The sequence below is a fragment of the Narcine bancroftii genome, chromosome 7, assembly GCF_036971445.1.
Source record: "Narcine bancroftii isolate sNarBan1 chromosome 7, sNarBan1.hap1, whole genome shotgun sequence".
Classification (NCBI taxonomy): Eukaryota; Metazoa; Chordata; class Chondrichthyes; order Torpediniformes; family Narcinidae; genus Narcine; species Narcine bancroftii.
Window position 1 is genome coordinate 170285018 of NC_091475.1, and position 20577 is coordinate 170305594.

At 41.7% G+C, this 20577-nt stretch overlaps 1 protein-coding gene across 1 annotated transcript in view; it reads left to right on the forward strand.

Annotated features, from left to right (window-relative positions):
• Positions 1-5475: 5475 nt before the first annotated feature.
• LOC138739369 (ras-related protein Rab-39A) overlaps positions 5476-20577 on the forward strand; it is a 35214-nt gene continuing 20112 nt past the window's right edge. Inside the window, exon 1 of the mRNA XM_069891267.1 lies at positions 5476-5864. Within this exon, the coding sequence (XP_069747368.1) occupies positions 5650-5864 (215 nt within the window). The 5' untranslated portion in view covers positions 5476-5649. The remainder of the gene's footprint in view (positions 5865-20577) is intronic.

The window sequence follows — 20577 nt, forward strand, 5'->3', positions numbered from 1 at the left end:
CATGTACTGTTGTTCCCGTTTCCTCCTTGCAGCGAAAACATCTGTCTGATACTGCTGGGTCCCATTTATTTAACTTTTGGGGTGTGATATATAGCCTGTGTAACCAATTATATTGTATCATGCGTAACCTCGTGTTTATTGTATTTCTCATAGTTCCAGAGCATAGCTTTTCCCATTTTTTATTTTTTATCTTTATGTTTAGATCTTGTTCCCACTTTTGTTTGGGTTTACAGCTTATTTCATCATTCTCTTTTTCTTGCAGCTTGATGTACATGTCTGTTATAAATCTTTTAATTACCATTGTGTCTGTAATCACATATTCAAAGCTGCTTCCTTCTGATAACCTCAGCCTGCTTCCCAATTTGTCCTTTAAGTAGGTTTTCAGTTGGTGGTATGCAAACATTGTACCGTGAGTTATACCATATTTGTACTTCATTTGTTCAAAAGATAATAAATTATTTCCCAAAAAAACAATTTTCTATTCTTTTGATCCCTTTCCTCTCCCATTCTCTAAAGGAAAGGTTATCTATTGTGAAAGGGATTAGTTGATTTTGCATCAATAATAATTTTGGTAGTTGGTAATTTGTTTTTTTCCTTTCTACGTGAATCTTCTTCCAAATATTGAGCAGATGGTGCAGTACTGGTGAATTCCCATGTTGCACCAGTTTTTCATCCTGTTTATATAGTATATGTTCAGGTACCTTCTGTAATGGAAGATTTAAACCGTGTTTCTTACTTTTGCAGTCTTTGCTTCTGCAAGGCTGAGAACTTGCCTGTTTTTTTTAGAATTAGTCGACACATCTGGTTTACACTATGAGGCCCAGGATGCATATTTAGTAGACACATCTAAATTCCACCATGGGGCCCAGGATGCAGTTGAATAGGAAGACACTAATTTACACTTATGAGGCCCAGAGATGCAGTTTTCTACTTTTGGGTAATATAAGCCATGGTCCCACTGCTGAAAAGAGAGACTCTCCAAGAGGTGGCAACATCTCTCAGCAAGAAGAATAACTTCAAGAGTCCAGCTAACGTCCCGGTCGAGGGAGGTAGAGAAGCTGCTACCGGCGCCCCGACAACCTACTACAAGTGTGCAGTCGTTGTCTCGCTTCGGCAGTTGGGACCACTCCAGGCATTGATAAGTATAATTGGGAAGGGCTTGCATATTGTAGTATGAATTCAGCTTTAGATTTAGTAATAAAGACTTGTATAAACTGAACTGCTCTCGGTGTGTGTGTCTATTGTGTTTCAGTAGCTCAAACACTGTGACCAATCTAAAATGAACAAAAGGAAGTTTACCCAAGACACCTTCTCCCCTATTTTATTTAGCTCTAACCTGGTCCAATCTGGTTTTTCCCTTGTTTGATAAAAATCTGATAGATATCTTAATTGTGCTGCTCTATAATAATTCTTAAAGTTTGGTAGCTGTAAGCCCCCTTGTTTGTACCATTTCTGTTAATTTATCTAGCACTATCCTCGGTTTCCCCCCTTTCCATAAGAATTTCCTTATTATTCTCTTTACCTCATTGAAGAATTTCTCTGTTCAGGGAATTGGTAATGATTGAAATAGGTATTGTATCCTTGGGAAGATATTCATTTTAATGCAATTTACCCTTTGATGCCAACAATCACAACTATCTACCCTTGTGCAAGGTAACAGTAGTTGTCTCAGAAGATAACAATTGAAATGTTTTCCTTGATTTGAGTGTCACTGTGGGTCATCAGTGCCACATCAGTCATATGTTGTTTTGATATCAAGGGAGGTCATTCTCACATGACCTCTAGAATTCAGTCTTTTAGTTCACACTTGAACCAAGGCCCTGATGAGATAACGGGTTGGGTGCTTCTGTCAAAGCCAAAACTGGGCTAACAAAAGCAAGTTATTGGAGAATAGGAGCAACATCTCAGCAATGATGATTACATCTTTCATCACTTTGCTGACAATTGAGAGTAGACTAGCTGGGCAGTCGTTAGCTCATTAACTGCATTAAGCTTTGCCTTGTTTTTTGTAAGTAGCATATATCTGGAAGAATTTTTGTCTATTTTCGTAGATGCCTGCGTCGTTGCTGTGCTGTATTCGCTAGAGTGCAAATACATTTTGATCATGTATTCAGTACTACAGCAAGGATTTTTTATACTTCCTATTATTATACTTTACATCTGGCCCCATAGTCTTTGTTCTATCAAGAATGAGAGAACATCTGTCTTGATATTCCATGAAAATGGGGAACAAAATGTAGTGGATACAGCCCAGGACATCACAGGCAAAACCCTCTCCACTATTAAGTACATCTACAGGGAATGCTGCCATCAGAGAGCACCAGCAATCATCAAAGACCCGCACCACCCAGCACACACTCTGTTCTCACTGCTGCCATCAGGAAAGAGGTATAGATGCAATAAGACTCACACCACCAGGTTCAGGAACAGCTGCTACCTCTCCATCATCATACTCCTCAATGACAAACACAATCACAGATTCATTTAAGGACTCTTACTTGTGCACTTTATTGATTTTCTTTTATTCCCTCTATATTGCACAGTCAGTTCGTTTACATTCATTATCTATTTAGAGTTCTTTATTTGTTTACATGCTTACGCTGTGTACAGTTTATTGTTTGTATTACCAATTAGTGGTAATACTGCTGCGCCCGCAGGAAAAAGGAATCTCAGGGTTGTATGTGATGTCATGTATGTATTCTGACAATAAATCTGAAATCTCTGTGTGAAGATGAGGTGGATCAACTACACAGTACTTCTGGCTAAACACAACTGCAAATGCTTTAGCCAAGCTTTTGCACTCACATAGTGAGTCCCACAGAATTGGTCCATCCCATGAGGCATGTCAGGAACTGGAGTGAATATTGACAATTCCCAGGATTACTCTATCCAGTTTGTACATCACAATCCCATCATCTCCAGGGGATTTATCCCACAGTACCCAGGAATTGTGAAGAAGGAATTCTGCACATTGCCTTTAAGGTATGATGTTATGAATTTTTACTAACCTGGACCAATGCTCTCCATTTACACACCAGTCCTAGACATTTGTAATGACAATTTTACAAGATCAAGAAGGCTGGGGTAAAGGGATTAAAAGAATAGAAAATTGTTTTTCAGGAAATAGATTCTTATCCTTTGAATAAATACAATATAACTCAAGATACAGCACTGGCATATTACCAATTGAGATCCTACTTGAAGGATAAATTAGGAAGCAGTTTGAGTTTGCCAGAGGGAAGTAACTTTGAATATGTGATTACAGATACAATGATAATCAAAAGATTTATAACAAATATGTATATTAAACTGCAAGAAAAGGAGAATGAGGAAACAAATGGTAAAACTATACACAGGCTATACATTATACCTCAAAAGTTAAATAAATGGGACCCAACAGTATCTGATAGATGTTTTCGATGTAAAAAAGAAATGGGAACAACAATTCATGCAATCTGGACATGTGAGAAAGTAGAAAAATTTTGGGAAGACCTAAATCAGATATTAAATAAAATAACAGAAAACAATATACCAAAGAATCCAGAGATCTTCCTCCTAAGTAACATAAAAAACAAAGAATTTGGAATTGATTTGGAGGATGCACAAAAAAGATTTGTTAAGATAGCTCTAGCAGTAGCCAAAAAATGTATTATGTCAACCTGGAAATTGGAAGATAATTTGAAAATACAACAATGGTATATAGAAATGAATAAATGTATTCCATTAGAAAAAATAACATATAGTTTAAGAAATAATATTGAAATATTCGAACAAATATGGGAGCCTTACATTAAACACAATAGCGAAAACCTACCGGGGACAATCACTACCTAAGTTAACGGAAGGAAAAAGAAATGAAAAGAATGGACTCAGTGGAATTTCTGGTGTATTTTAATTGAATGACATTGTCATTCAATGTATCCTAGATTTTATACCTTAAATGGACGGGAGGGGGAAGGGGGAGATAGGGAGGGTGGGATGGGAGGAGGGAGGGGGGGGGAGAAAATGGCACTGTATGTGTGAAAAGGAAAAAGTGTGTATCTTGGTTAATGTGATTTATGGTGTGAAAAATAAAAAAAAATTAAAAAATAAAAAAATTAAAAAAAAAAGGCTGGGGTGATGTTTATCTAAGAATTGGTAATCATTCTTGTTTTATTTTTTTCTGCTTAATGGAGCAGTTATGGTACAACTGAAGGCCTTGCTGGGCCACTCAATAACCCACCCAATTAAGGCAAGAGTACCAAATGCCTTTTTTCACCACCTTGTCCTCCTGAATTGCCACTTTTAAGGAACTATGAACCTGTACTCCAAGGTCTCTCTGTTCTATAACACTCTTCAGGGCATTACCATTTACTGTGTAACTCCTGCCTGGTTTAACTTACCAAAGTGCAATATCTCTTACTTGTCAGAGTTCAATTCTATTTCATCACTCCTTGGCCCATCTTCTCCATCGATCTAGATCCTTCCTCACTGTCCAGTTCACCCACTATTTTGGCATAATGTATAAATTAACTACATTGCCATCCAACTTGTTACAACAGCCGATCCATTAATACCCCTGGCTATTCTCTACTACACCTTCCAACTGTAGTTATGATCAGTAGTCCCAAAGTACTTTCCCACTGTCACTTTCCCTATCTCATTCCCTGAGAGGAAGTCCAGTGTTTAAATTTCGCAGCTCCAATGGTGGAATTTGATCGTCTGTAGCAGTTCGTTCAGACTTTGTTTCAGGACGCATAAATTAACCCACACCATATATGCATTATAACTCGGACTCGTTTGCATTTTTTGCTGCTCAGAATCCTTGCTCCCACTTCTTTGAATTTCTACTTTGGTGCTTTGAGATTCAGATCAACACTGCAGAAGAGAGGGATCAAAATATTTCTGGCCTGTGGCAATCACTCCTCGATCGAGAAAGCACAAATCCATCTCGAAGCATCGAGAACAATGCATTTTACATTCTGCACATTTTTTTAAAATATATTTTGGAGGGAAATTTCCCAAAGCTTTATCCCGGAATTAAGGAACCGGGGTGTCTGTGGATCGAATGCGCGTATTCCATCAGCCTATGGACAAAGCAGGTAACATTGCAAATGTGTTGCTGAGATCATGAATCACAACATAACGGTCTCATCATAATACATTCCTGCAACGTTCTTCCTCATTTTTGTTAGAACTATCGTCAAACAAGCAAACAGCCTGGAGAGGGATCCTTGCACCTTTCACCCGTATGTGTTGCTTCTTCTTGCATCAAATCCGAAAAGCTTTCGTCAGGCAAGTCGATGCGTCTGTTGGAGCTCAGTCAGGTTCAACCTCTCGTCGCCAGGAGCTCCCGCCTCCTCCTGCGTGCTATTGGTCGATACGGGCACCTTCCCGCGTACTCTGGCTTGTGATTGGCGACAATCAACGTCAAGCGTCGTCCCCCGGGCTCTTCCCTTTTCACCCGGGCTTGGTGTTCCGGTCCCCGCTTCAGAGCTGAGTTTGCAGCGTCGAAGGTTGGATGGGCGGCGGGGGGCGGGGGCGATTTCTGCTGCATGTAAAAAAAAATGTCCTGTCGACGTTATTGATCAGAAACACGTTTGACTTGCTTTCGTTTTTCTGTGTTCAATCGAAGTCGACCTTTCCTGAGAACCGTGCAAAAGTTATGTCATGGAAGCGATTTGGATCTATCAGTTCCGCCTGATAGTGATCGGAGACTCGACGGTGGGCAAGTCCTGCCTCCTCCGGAGATTCACCGACGGCAGATTTAACGACGCGTCCGACCCCACGGTTGGCGTGGACTTCTTCGCCAGGCTGGTGGAGATCGAGCCGGGAAAGAGGATCAAGTTACAGCTGTGGGACACGGCCGGCCAGGAGCGCTTCAGGTGCGCGGCGGCGGCGCTGGTTCTCGTGGTCGGAGAGGTCCACAGAAAGCCGGGGGGTAGGGGAGGGGGTGGGGGGGTAGGGGAGGGGGTGGGGGGGTAGGGGAGGGGGTGGGGGGGTAGGGGAGGGGTGGGGGGGTAGGGGAGGGGGTGGGGGGGTAGGGGAGGGGGTGGGGGGGGGTAGGGGAGGGGGTGGGGGTGTAGGGGAGGGGGTGGGGGGGTAGGGGAGGGGGTGGGGGGGTAGGGGAGGGGGTGGGGGGGTAGGGGAGGGGGTGGGGGGGTAGGGGAGGGGGTGGGGGGGTAGGGGAGGGGGTGGGGGGGTAGGGGAGGGGGTGGGGGGGTAGGGGAGGGGGTGGGGGGGTAGGGGAGGGGGTGGGGGGGTAGGGGAGGGGGTGGGGGGGTAGGGGAGGGGGTGGGGGGTAGGGGAGGGGGTGGGGGGGTAGGGGAGGGGGTGGGGGGTAGGGGAGGGGGTGGGGGGGTAGGGGAGGGGGGGTAGGGGAGGGGGTACGGGGGTAGGGGAGGGGGTACGGGGGTGGGGGTACGGGGGGATGGGGAGGGGGGGTAAGAGAGCGCGATGTTGCTGCTGGACAGAGAGATTCGCATCACCGCAAGCGGCAGGAGAAATAATGCGACTTCGGGGAATTATTTACCCTGCTCTCTCTCTCTCTCTCTCTATTTGTATTTAGCCACTGATCAGGAAAGGGCCAGTAAGAAAAGTATTTTAAAATCATTCAATTATTCTGGTTTTCACGTATTTCCGGCTAATTTGGGTTTGGGTGTATTTGAGTAGAATTATAGGGGTGATGGTTATGAGGAGCAGGGACCTGAAGATGCGCCGGGATATTGCTAACCTGTCCACCCGTATTGGCAAACTTGAACCAACAGAACCGAATTGGAATCTGGAGTTTTGAGACCGTTTTTAATTTGTAACAACTTGAAAGATTACAGTGAACACAGTAACAGGAGTAGGCTATTCACCCCTCAAATGTGTGTAGTGTTAACTTAGTCATGGTTAACTAGGATCTTTTCAGCCAGGGACCAGGTTGCTTTAAAAAAGTTACCTATGGTGTTGCAAACTTGTGTTTAACTCTTGACGAACTTGTAACAACTTGAAAGATTACAGTGAACACAGTAACTGGAGTAGGCTATTCACCCCTCAAATGTGTGTAGTGTTAACTTAGTCATGGTTAACTAGGATCTTTTCAGCCAGGGACCAGGTTGCTTTAAAAAAGTTACCTATGGTGTTGCAAACTTGTGTTTAACTCTTGACGAACTTGTAACAACTTGAAAGATTACAGTGAACACAGTAACTGGAGTAGGCTATTCACCCCTCAAATGTGTGTAGTGTTAACTTAGTCATGGTTAACTAGGATCTTTTCAGCCAGGGACCAGGTTGCTTTAAAAAAGTTACCTATGGTGTTGCAAACTTGTGTTTAACTCTTGACGAACTTGTAACAACTTGAAAGATTACAGTGAACACAGTAACTGGAGTAGGCTATTCACCCCTCAAATGTGTGTAGTGTTAACTAGGATCCTTTCAGCCAGGGTCCAGGTTGCTTTAAAAAAGTTACCTATGGCGTTGCAAACTCGTGTTTAACTCTTGACGAACTTGTAACAACTTGAAAGATTACAGTGAACACAGTAACTGGAGTAGGCTATTCACCCCTCAAATGTGTGTAGTGTTAACTTAGTCATGGTTAACTAGGATCTTTTCAGCCAGGGACCAGGTTGCTTTAAAAAAGTTACCTATGGTGTTGCAAACTTGTGTTTAACTCTTGACGAACTTGTAACAACTTGAAAGATTACAGTGAACACAGTAACTGGAGTAGGCTATTCACCCCTCAAATGTGTGTAGTGTTAACTAGGATCCTTTCAGCCAGGGTCCAGGTTGCTTTAAAAAAGTTACCTATGGCGTTGCAAACTCGTGTTTAACTCTTGACGAACTTGTAACAACTTGAAAGATTACAGTGAACACAGTAACTGGAGTAGGCTATTCACCCCTCAAATGTGTGTAGTGTTAACTTAGTCATGGTTAACTAGGATCCTTTCAGCCAGGGACCAGGTTGCTTTAAAAAAGTTACCTATGGCATTGCAAACTCGTGTTTAACTCTTGATGTACTTGAACATTTTAATATTAAAACCAGCGTATTTAATTAGTGATGTTTTAATCATTCTAGGCACTATTGACCTATTGCTTTTTAAATGTTTCTGAAATTAAATTTCATTTTAGTGGAATTTTTTGTATGCATAATTGTAGAAAATCATTTGTATGAATTTGATTTTATTATTATGAATGTGGCATATGGAATCTTTGACATAATGCTTCATCTTTATTTGGTCAGAATCAGAATTTATTGTCATGAACAAGTCACGAAATTCATTATTTTGTGGCAGCATCACAGAGCAAACACCTTGCAACAATAAATTTTTTTAAAGTGCATGAAAAGTAAGGCAATGTCTATGGATCATTGTTAGGAACCTGATGGCAGCGGGGAAGAAGCTGTCCTTGTGCCGCTGAGTGTTCGTCTTTAGGCTCCTGTACCTTTTTCCTGATGGTAGGAGAGTGAAGAGGGCATGGCAGGGGTGGTGGGGTTTTGAGCATAGAGGCTGCTTTTTTAAGATACCACCTCTTGGAGAGTGAAGGCTGGTGCCTGCAATGTCACAGGCCGAGTTAAAACCCCTCTGAAGTTTTTTCTTGTCCTAAACGTTGTCACCTCCATACCAGATGAAACCAGCCAGAATGCTCTCCATGGTACACCGTAGAAGTTTTTGAGAGTTTTCAGTGACATACTGAATCTCCTCAAACATGTCACAAAGCATAGCTGCTGGCGAGCCTTCTTTATGATTGCATCAACATGGAGGGTCCAGGACAGATCCTCGGAGATGTTGACACCCAGGAATTTGAAGTTCTTGATCCTCTCCACTACTGATCCCTCGATGAGGACTGGGTCATGTTCACCTGACTTCCTCCTAAAGTCCACAATCATCTCCTTGGTTTTGCTAACATTGAGCATAAGGTTGTTGGCATGACACCACTCAATGAGCTGATCTATCTCCCTCCTGTATGTTTTCTCATTGCAGTTGGTGATTCTGCCGCCAACTGTGGTGTCTTCTGCAAATTTGTAGATAGCATTGGAATTGTGCCAGGCCACGCAGTCATGGGTGTATAAATAGAGCAGTGGGCTAAGCATGCATCTTTGAGATGCACCTGAGTTGATAATCAGGAGGAGAAGTTGTTTCCAACTAATACTGACTGTGTTCTTCTGATGAGGAAGTCAAGGATCTAATTGCAGAGTGGGGTCAGAGGCCCAGAGTTTGTAGCTTTTTGACCAGCCCTGAGGAAATAATGGTATTAAAGGCTAGGCTGTAGTAGTAGTCGTATGTATGGATTACTGTTTCTGGGGTGATCCAGAGCCAGCAATCCATATTTTGTTACCTAAAGTAGTTTTTTTTTTTACACATTAAAATTTGATCTGGCATCTATTTTGAAAACTTACCTGGGTCTTCCTTGAACCTTTGCTCTTTCACTTTGTCAAATCTATGTATGATTAAAGTTATGTTCCGTGCACTTCAGTTTAGTTCACCTGACCTTCACAAAAGTGGACAGAGATATCATCTTCAACTATTCAATAAATACCCCGTGCTTAATTCTACCTGATCTTGATGTAATATAAGTGGTGAAATCGTTCCAAATGTATTGCTAACCAGAAGGTTCCAGGACATGTGACCAAGAGGTGGCCAAGGATAAATGTTTTTTGGTTGAGTCAGAGCGGCAGATGAATAAATTTGGTCACTTTTTGCTCTTACTTCAGGAGACGAAGATAAAGGTGCCAAAGAAGTTGTGATTTCATATGGCAGTGCATGCTGTTGACAGTGTAATTCAGTACACTGGGCTGTCAATAAAATGCACTGGCTTCACCTGGATGATGCTGATTTGGTTGTGTGTGATGATGCAAAGGCTCTGAGCCTTGTAAATGCACAAGAGCTTTTGATGAGTCCTCAAGATCAGTAGAGTACAGTCTTTGATGTGCTCTAGATACCACTGCAGAGGGGCTGTTCAAACTTCAGTCATTGTTGACATCTCAGAATATTATTATTGAGAAAATTATGTTCAACCCCAAGACAAGGTAGCAATGAAGATGCCACTTGTGACACAGGTTTTCTTTACCAAAAGTGGACTTTATTCACAATAAGTTATTTACAAAAGGAAAACTGTTGAAAGTCTCTTCCCACCCTTAGTTTTGTACCCAAACATTTCCATCCCTGTATATTGTTAAATTAATTTCTATCTACACTATTACCACCCACTGTGACATCTTGCTGCTTCTCCCCTCCCCCACTTTGTTTGAAAGGCTTCCCTTCGGTCTCAAGGCCTGGTAATGGGAGAACTCTAAACTGTGGTCATTCTCCCCAGTGCCCTCGCGTTGGTTGCACCAAGCCTCAGTGCACCCCTCAGCACATACTCCTGCAGCCTGGAATGTGCCTGTTGGCAGCATTCTCGCATCGACATCTCCGTGTGCTGAAAGACCAACAGGTTTTGGGCAGGCCAAAGTGAGTTTTTCACTAAGTTGATGGTCTTCTAGAAGTTCTGGATGTCGGTCTCTGTGTTCATCCCTGGGGACAACCCATAAATAAGAGAGTCCTCTGTCACGCTGCTACTGGCAATGAATAAGGGCCCTTCCATCCTTCTCCACACACACTTAGCAATCTGCATTTTGCAAAGAGGTGGGTGACTCCCTCCACTCCACCACAGTCATCTTGGGGGACAACATGTGTTGTGGGCTATGTAAGTAAAACACAAAAGTCTGCAGACACCATAGTTGAAGTAAAAACACAAAAAAATGCTAAAGAAACTCAGCTGGTCAAAGAGTGTACTTTGTATAGCAAAAATAAAGATACATAATCAATGTTTTGGGGTTGAGCCTTTCATCAAGATATGAAAAAATGTTTTGGTTGTACATGAAGGATCTGACTGGGATGGCTCCTTTCACTGTCAGCCAGGCTAACTTCTAGTACTTATTCGTAAGAACTGACAATAATTTGAGCTGGCGGTCTGCTAAGGGAACCACCTGGACAGTCTGCTCAGGAAAACACCTCACTGGGTCTGTGTCTTCATCTCTCGGTGTCTGCAGGATGTTCTGTGCTGCCCACTTTGTGGTCAAAGGTGTTAACCTGGGGGAAAAAAAAACATTTTCCATGAAGGATAGGTGGTGTGGCAAAGTCCAGCTGACTGAGACATCGCGTGGCAATGAGGCCAGGCCCATCCTTTGCAACACCTGGGACAGGTAGAACTTTGGCACCTAACGACACTTGATGCCCTTGTACCTAAGTTCCACACACAGCCTGATACAGCCACACATGATGATAATCATAAGGATGAGGGCTATGTTGGGTACACCCTTGCCCCCATTGTCTGACAACTTGTACATGGTGTCCCTTCGGACTCTTCATTTTGGATCCCCGTATGAACTGTAAGATTGCTTTTAGTGACATATCATGGACACTCAACATCTCACATAAGAAAACAGATAACCCCATATTAAAGCATGTAATTCAGACATGGGAAAAAATAAATCAATGTATTAGAATAAAGGTGAGGATATCTCCTCAAGCGCCATGACCCAGAATAAATTAATACCCTGGATAATGAAATCCTGGACACCTGGTGCCGGAAGAGGATCAGATGTATCGAGGATTGTTATGAGCAAGGGCTCATTCAAACAATTAAGAAATAAAAATGATATGTCCAATAAAACTTTATTCTGCTATCTCCAACTAAGATCCTTATTGAAGGATAATTTGGGACCAACTATAGCCCAATCTTTATGTAGTGACATGGAGATTCTAATTCAAAAGGGGAATATGTGCAAGTTCATCTCAATGATGTATCTCCTATTCCAAAGTGAGGGCCCGAAAGTGGGAGGTGGACTTGGGCGCAACAATCCACAAGCGGTGCTGGTCATACTGGTGTCTGGACAGCATGACGGCAATTATTAATGCCAGGTACAGATTGATGCAATGCAATTTTCTGCACCAATTGTTCTTTGCACCACAAAAATTACATAAATCTAAACCAGAAGTTTGGAAATGTGCTTCAGATGTGGCGTGGAGATAGGAACCTTTATCCATTTAACCTGACTGTGTACAAAGGTGAGATCCTTCTGAGGGGACCTGGGGGACATTCTGAAAAAAAAATTACAAAGGTGATTGGGAAACATTATCAATATAAGTTTTAAACTGTCCAAATACCAAATTCAATTTGTGAAGGTTGCCTTGTCAGTAGCCAGGTAATATATAGCGGTCATGTGGAAGTCTAACTCCCAACATTACATGATGGAATACAGAGTTGAATTGAGGACTTATTCCACCCAGCACACAGCATCGTTCCGCTGCTCCCATTGGGGAAGAGATATAGGAATATTGGAGCCAGCACCACCAGGCTGAGGAACAGCTTCTTCCCACGGGCACTGAGAATGCTGGACGACCAAAGGAACTGCTCACACTAACCATTTGAGACTCTCATCTGGTCAAAGCAAAATTTAATTATTTATTTATATAGATAAAGTGCTTGTCTTGCATATGTATTGTTTGTCTGTATGTGCACTGTCTGGTTGTGTATCTGCATGTTTTTGCACCGAGGACCAGAGAGCGCTGTTTCGTCGGGTCATACTTTGTATAATCAGATGACAATAAACTTGACAGGGCAGAGCTGCAGTGGATGGGCCATACCAGTGCCACATACAGCAGAACCAAGAACACCTGGCACCTGATGACCAGGTTCTTCCTTGTTAAAACCCAAATCTAGTTATTGTCTATATTTTGCTGTATCGTGAATGGAGCTGATAATTCTACCATCATTAGCAAATGAACAATTGTGAACTAACAGAAGGGAGGTTATTGATGAAGGAGCTAAGACAATTATAGACAATAGGTGCTGGAGTAAGTCAATTGGCCCTTCGAGCCAGCACTGCCATTTATCGGATCGTGGCTGATCTTTCCCTTTCAGTCAGCAATCCCAGCCTTATCCCCATAACCCTTAACTCCCCTGCCCACAAGTGCCTTATCCAACTCTCTCTTAAATCTATCCAGCGAATCCGCCCCCAACTACCCTCTGTGGCAATGCATTCCACAGACCCACAACTCTCTGGGTAAAAAAAATTCTCCTCATTTCTGTGTTAAATGGCCTTCCCTGTATTCTTAAACTAGTCCTAGTCTCTCCCATCATATTTCACCCTGTCAAGCCCTTTGATAATCCTAAATACCTCAATCATATCTCCCCTCATCCTTCTAAACTCCATCGCATATAATCCGAGTCTTTCTAACCTATCCGCGTATGACAATCCTGCCATCCCGTGAACTAACCTTGTAAACCTGTGCTGCACTCCCTCCATAGCAAGTATGTCCTTTCTTAAATATAGGGACCAGAACTGGACCAGGTGAGGTCTCCCTATGGCCCTGTACCCAGGAAAGCTGTCTGAAAATGTCTAACTTTGATGGCTTAGGATTTGATAATAGGCCTTAACTTGATTCCAGGGGAGGTTCGATAGCTACTAGAAATTTTTTTTTCCCCTGACCAAATGTACCTACATTTTGGAGTCTCAAAGCTTTTTGCTGTTCTGTTGTATATTTAATAGCTAATCAGAGATGAATGGTGAATTGGTGTATTTGGTTTTCAGACACTAAAAAGGGTTCCACATAATATCAAAAAATGGCTAAGAGCACAAAATATTGCATAGGTTATGGGACTAGTCAGTACCTTGGCTTCATTATTGAAAATCTGGACTTGAAAATTAGCTGTACCTCCAGCCAAAAGCTATTCCAGTAGAGCAGCAGCACTGGAATCTATCTGGCAATGTGTGGGGAAATTGTCCAACTATGATGAAGCTAAAGACAGTTCGGTCTACTCCCAATCATCATTAAAGTAGTGGAAAAATTTAAAAATTAACAATGCAATCAAGCGCTATTTGCTAATTAATAACCATTTCACCAGTGCTCAGTTTGGACCACGATGACCACTTAGCTCAACTTGTCCTTGTGCCAAACATGGATGAAGGAATTGAGTTGCTGAGTTGAGGTGTTGACATTTCAGTGTGGCTGTAAGAATCCATATTAAAGCTGGAGTCAAAGGATATCAAGAGATAGATATTCCATTGGCTGAAATCATAACTCTCCTCAACTATTTACAATCTGTCAATTACTTGGATGAGCAGATCCTGTGTACAGCAGACAAATTTGCTGCAATAAAGATAAGCAGTTGAGCTAGTTTAAAGAAGGATACAAAAAGCTTCCAAATGGTTAAAGAAAGTTATCAATGGATTACAGTGTAATTTGGGCAAGAATTTAGCAGGTGGAGTAAAGCATAGATAAAGTTATCCAGTTTGGGAGAATGAGAAAACAAGGTATCACAAAATGCTGTGGTGAAAAGGGATGTGGGAATCTTAGTGCATGAAACAAGTTTTCACATGCTGTAGAGCAAATAATTTGGATGGCAAATGGAATTTTGGACTACATTTTAAGGGAAATGAAACATTAAAGTAAAGACTTTGATGCAACTTTCCATGGTGCTGGTGAGACCAGATGTGGATTACTATTGCTAGGAAAGCTACATTGGAAGCAGTGCAGAGAAGGCTCACCAGATTGATTCTTGGAATGAATGGACTGAAGTCAAGGATAATTTGGTTATTTACCTGCAATAGGAGAATCAAAGATGATCTTAATGTAAGATTTTGTTTGTGATTGACATGGTGCATGCAAGAGAACAATGCCTCCTTCACCATGATGCATGCAAGAGAACAATGCCTCCTTCGCCAGGCAGTTGTATATTTACTTCATTTTGGCACTCAATGCAATCATTACCTTAGAGGCTGGTGGATAAACTGTCCTCACTGTGACTTGCTACCCCTGTCTGCAACTGGATCCTGGGCTTCTTGATTGAAAAACTACAAACTGTCCAGGTTGGCAGCAAAACCTCAAGCCCCATCACACTGAGCACTGGCTCACCTCAGGGCTGCGTGTTCAGCCTGCTCCTGCTCAAGCTACTAACTCATGACTGGACTGTCAGGTTCACCTCCAACAGAAATATCGTTTGTGGATGACCCAATGGTAATTGGCCTCATGATGAGGGTTAGGGTTAGGGTGTATGTTCTCTTGCAGAGAACAGGTTGATAGGCTTTTGCAATGGTGCAACAAGAACAACAATCTGAATCTCAACATGGACTTCAGGATGATAAAGAATATCAATGGCTCCATCATAAAGAGAGGGAGATAGAGGGAGACAAAGTTCCTTAAAGGATGACATCTCTTGAGCCTACAACACATCCTCTTTAGTCAGGAAGGCACAGCAGCGCCTACACTTCCTAAAGAGGTTGAGGAGGGGAAGGCTACAAGTCACCATCCTAACAATGTTCTACAGCAGCACAACAGGGAGTACCCTGGCTGGCTGCATCATACTCTGGTATGGTAGCTGCAAAGCATCAGTTTGGAGGTCAGTACGGAGGGTGATTAAATTTCTGAGAAGATCACTGGGGTCTCCCTTTCCTTTATTAATGATATCTACAGAGAGTTGTGCTTAAAGAGGGCTTAGAAAATCATTGAGGACCCTTACCAACCAGCCTGCAGAATCTTTGAACTACTACCTTCAAGTAAGAGGTACAGGAGCATAAAATCCAGGCTTTGGATTGCTATATAGTCTTGTCAGGTTATATATGTATAATCAGAAGACATTAAACAAATTCGAACTTGAAGTTGAGTTATCTGGTTCAATGGGTCGAGAAGAACTACAGAATATAATGTTACTCATTTAAGAAGGCTATGAGGACCAATTTATTCTCAAATGATTATGATTCTTCAGAATTCTTAATCTGAGAAAGGTGGAGTCATTTAAACCAGAGATTGGCATCTGTCTGAACTACAGGGGGAATGGGGAGAAGTGGAAATGGTGTTGAGGGCAAGATTGGATCAGACATCCCCATATTGATATGTGGAGCAGGCTCCAGGATGATTTAGTTTGTTAAAGGCCCATGGCATTTCTACAGGAATTTCAGCTTCTTCATTAATGACCTTCCGTCCATCATAAGGGCAAAAGTGGGAATGTTTACTGATGATCACACAATATTCAAATTTCATTTCCTCTGCCTCAAAGACCGAGTCCCAAAGGCTATCTTGCCTGCCTTAGGTTAGATTTAAGTACGTTCTTCTGGTTTGCAGAAGAACTTGGAGTGGGAAAGGGATGATCCAGTTGTCCTATCCATATAGGCACAAATGATGTTGGGGGATTAACAGGCACTGTAGCAAAAGTGAACCATAAGGGTAATAATTTTTGGATTATTACTGAGCCACGTGCAAATTAGAAAAATGAAGATAGAATTGGAGAGGTAAATGCATAGATCAAAGCATGGTCTGTTTGAAATAGGGTCTATTTCATGGGACACTGACATCAGTACTGGGAAGCAAAGAATTCACATTCCCACTGGAATTGTGCTAGCAAATTGCATAAATAGGGTTGTAAACAGGATTAGAGGGTGGGTACAGCTCCAAAAACAGGATGTTAATAAACTGTAGACATAATAGCCCTTTTCCACTGGCATTCCAGTTAATTAGCCGTGCAGTATCCCAGGATAGGAAGCTATGTGTGCTGTTTCCACTGGGCCACCTTTAACCGGGACACTGACTGCTTTTCCACTGAACACACTCCCTCATCCCCAGGGATCGGAGAGTCAAAGATATGGATGGAAGTTATCCTTTTTCCACTGGTTTAATCAGCTCGCCAGTATCAGCTGATGCCGGGGGTAGGAGTAGAGGCTGTCAATCCCTGGTGTGATTTGACGTCATGTGACGTCAGCATGCCAATTCCATTGGATCCTGTCCCAGTTAATACCCTGTTAATTCCTGGGACAAGATGCCAGTGGAAAAGGGCTGATGAGGGAGTTGTGGCACAGGATAGTGTGAGAGAAATTAACAAGCAAAGTGTGACAGGCTGTGCCAGAAAATATAAACAAATGCACAAAGTTAGTAAAAATTTAAGAAATCAAAATGAACTGCATTTTCATTCTCATAGCATTTGCTTTAAATATATTACATAGATAGCAATTATTGAGTATGATTTAATAACTATTCCAGTGATGTGGTTCCAGGGTGGCAAGGACTGGTTGCTAAATATCTCAGTTTATGATATTTCAAAAGAATAGACTTGAAGGTAAAAGACTCAGGATAGTGTTGTTAATCAAATAAAATATCGTCATTATTTTAGAGGCAGTGGATAGCAGTGTAGAATTAATATGGGTTCAAATCAAGAAGTAATGGAAGGAGTAATCTTTTGGCCCCCAAATGTGACACATCTAATAGTAGGACAGTCTTGAAAGGCCCTGGTGGATTATTCCCACTCCTATTTTCTTGTATTCCTCATCAAAAAAAATCAGCCTGCACCTGCACCCAATGATACCTGGACAACATTAAAATTAGTGGCAAGTCACATAGGTGCCACAAGAGAGTCAGACATTGAACTTCCCCAACAGTCAAACTACACACCCTTCACGTTAAACAGCATATCATTCTCAATTTCCCCACATTCTGGAGGTTAAACATTGACAGAAACACAAGTGGACTAGCCACATAAATTCAGTGGCTTCAAGATCATGTTGGAAACTGCGTATCCTGTGGTTAGTAACTCACTTCTTCAAATCTTAAGTCTTTCCATCGTTCATGAGGCATATCAAAAGTGCAGTGGAATATTCCACTAGATTATGTGCCAGCTTCATCAACATTCAAGAAGTTCAACACCATTCAGAACAAAGCAGCTTGTTTAATTGCTATTCCATCCATACCCTAAAATATTAATTCCCACCACCACCATTCTACAGTAGCTGCAAGGTGTAGGTGAAATGCACTGCAGTTACTCACCCGAGTTGTTACAGCAACATTTCCCAAACCCTGAACTTCTACTGTCAAAAGGTTAAGAGCAGCAGGTATCACACTATCCTGACTGGAAGCATATCCCTGTGTTTATATAATCAGGATAATGTGAACTATTTTGTAACCGTGTAAGAATACACCCTTCTCACTGTGGGGCATAGATATATATGTGTGTGTGAACAGTTTCCTGAGATGATGGAAGACATTAGCAAGTAAAGTCTCTTCTGTTATTTGAACCTTGCATTTCTAAGTTATTTAAGAAGCCTCCCAAGTAACACAGAGACATAACATGGTGGCAGTGGTATAAGAGAACAAAAATAAAGGCATACAATTGATTGTAAGTCACTAAAATATGAAAGGGAAGAAGAGAAAAAAAAACATTACTGGAAAAAAAATGGCTGGAGCAACAGCACTGATGGACTGGGAGGCCGAAGACATTGTTGAATCGTTTAAAAAGTTTCAGCAGAAGTGCAATTTAGCATTCAAAAGATATTTTAAAAATACAACAGCAGAGGAGAAGGTCAGTTATATACCTCTCTGGATGGGGAGTGAGGCCTTGATTTATTTATTAGCTTGGAGCTTACAGAGGTGGAGAAAAATGATCCAGAGCAGATATTTGCAAAGTTTGCTTCTCCCCTTTAACCCAGTTCTAATCATAGAATTAAACTCTATGAATTTCACGGCTTAATGCAAGAGACTGATGAAATTATTAATAACTTCCTCACTAAACTAAAAATTGTTGCTGCAAAATGCAGATTTCAGGATATAGAGGAAAGATTAGTTGATCAACTAATATAATTTGCCCATCCCGAAGGGCAAAAGGGAAGGATAGCTTGAAGCTGGCCGAAGCTATAGACACAGCCAGAGTCTTTGAAGCCACGAGGATGCAAATGAAATCCCTACCTATGCAGACCCACCCACAGCAAAGAGAAGGAAGGGTTGATGTTATAAAGAACACAATCACAAAAGTGCAAATCCCCAAGAGCTGCAGGAGGTGTGGCAGACAACACTCCTTCGATGACTGAAACAAATGCTCCACATACAGTTCTGAATGTAGAGCCTCTGGTAAAGCATACCACTGGGGGAAGATGTGCAAGTTTGGTATGGAACAAAATAGTAATACCAGTGAAGAAAAAAGACAAGAAGAAGATCCACCACGTAAAAGGAAACAACAATGAAGACTCCAACACCCAGATACCGGACATAGAATCCATACACCTTCACGAGATGTCGGGTGAGATGAAAGAAGGAAGCAAGTTGCACACAAGAATCCAAACACAGAGGACAATCCAGAACAAGCCTACGATATTTAACCTAAAGGTGAAGCTGGAATCTGGATCACAAAGCAACCACTTAGACTCTACTGCCAGAAGTTCCCAGAGAACATAATAAAAGGGTATCCAAAAGACAGTGCATTGGAAACAGCAAATGTCACATTAACGGGCTATGGTGGACCCATGATCAAGCAGCTAGGGAGAGCTAAGATAAATGGCTGCCATAAGGAAAAGAACATCCTCTATACATTCCACGTGGTAAAGGCAGACGGACCAGCAATTCTAGATTAGGATAGCTGTCAGGAGTTGCAGTTGATCTCTGTCAATTATGAGATCCAGATGAAGAGAGGAAATGATTTCCACAGAAGTACCTGTTTGGCCATGGCACACAGTGGGAGCAGACTTGTTCACCCAGAATCAAGAATGGTATTTAATAGGAGCCTGTTACTACTCTTAGGTTTCCATTCGTCAAAGGGGTCAATTCACATCCGGCCGACACAAGATGTGATGAAGCAGAAATCTTTAATACCAGAAAAGCCCGCAGCAGATGGGCAGAAACTGTCCATTATCCCTCTTATATAAACATCCGAGGGAAAAAATTTTTATGTATTATGCTCTGATGTCAGAATTTTATCAATTTGTATCTTTAAATTTATTTTTAAAATCAGTATGTGCTTTTTTTAATTGTGATTTAATTTTAAGTGTAGGAAAATTACTGCTATCGCTTTAACACTTGAAAGAATGAATGAATTGCCCTTGGAAATAGCAAAAAGTATTAGTCTGATTTTGAGGTTCTTAGTAGTTCCCGGATCTTGAAGGATTCCATTAATGTGATAGTCAGTTATTTGATTTGTTATATCGCAGACCAGCAGTAATAGAAATTCACCAAGAGTCCAGACTTTTAAACTGATGTACAGAAGTAATCACGAAGAAGATGTGAGAGACTGAGCCAAAATTCACTAATCATTGTCAAGTTGCTTCCAGAGAAATAACCTTTCATATGAATAGTTTTCACAACTCCCTGTTTTCTTACTTAGGGGAAACAAAACATGTTCAGAGAGTGGGAGGTTTGAGCTAGTGGAATTGTTCTATTGAACCGGTGCAGACTCGAAAGGCCGACATGGCCTGTTTCCGTTCCGTGAATGGTTATATGATTATGATAACACTGATATCAAGTGAAGAGACCACAACCACTAATACCAAAACATCAACACAGCAGTTTTCAGATGAACCACAAGAAGCTACATCACCAACACATGTACCAGCAACACAGAGCCCAAAGGTCACAGCCAAACCCACAAGATGGTGAAGCATCATACTGCTGTTGGTGCAACATCAATAAGAACTATTTAAAAATAATTGTGTAAATAAACTAGTGTACAAGTTCAGTTACTTAAGTTGCACTGGAAACAAAGTGATGATACTAAATTTTTCTTTATCTTGAGAAGGAGGGATGTTATATAGTCAGGATAATATGAACTATTTTGTAACCATGTAAGAATACACCCTTCTCACTGTAGTAACTGTAGTGC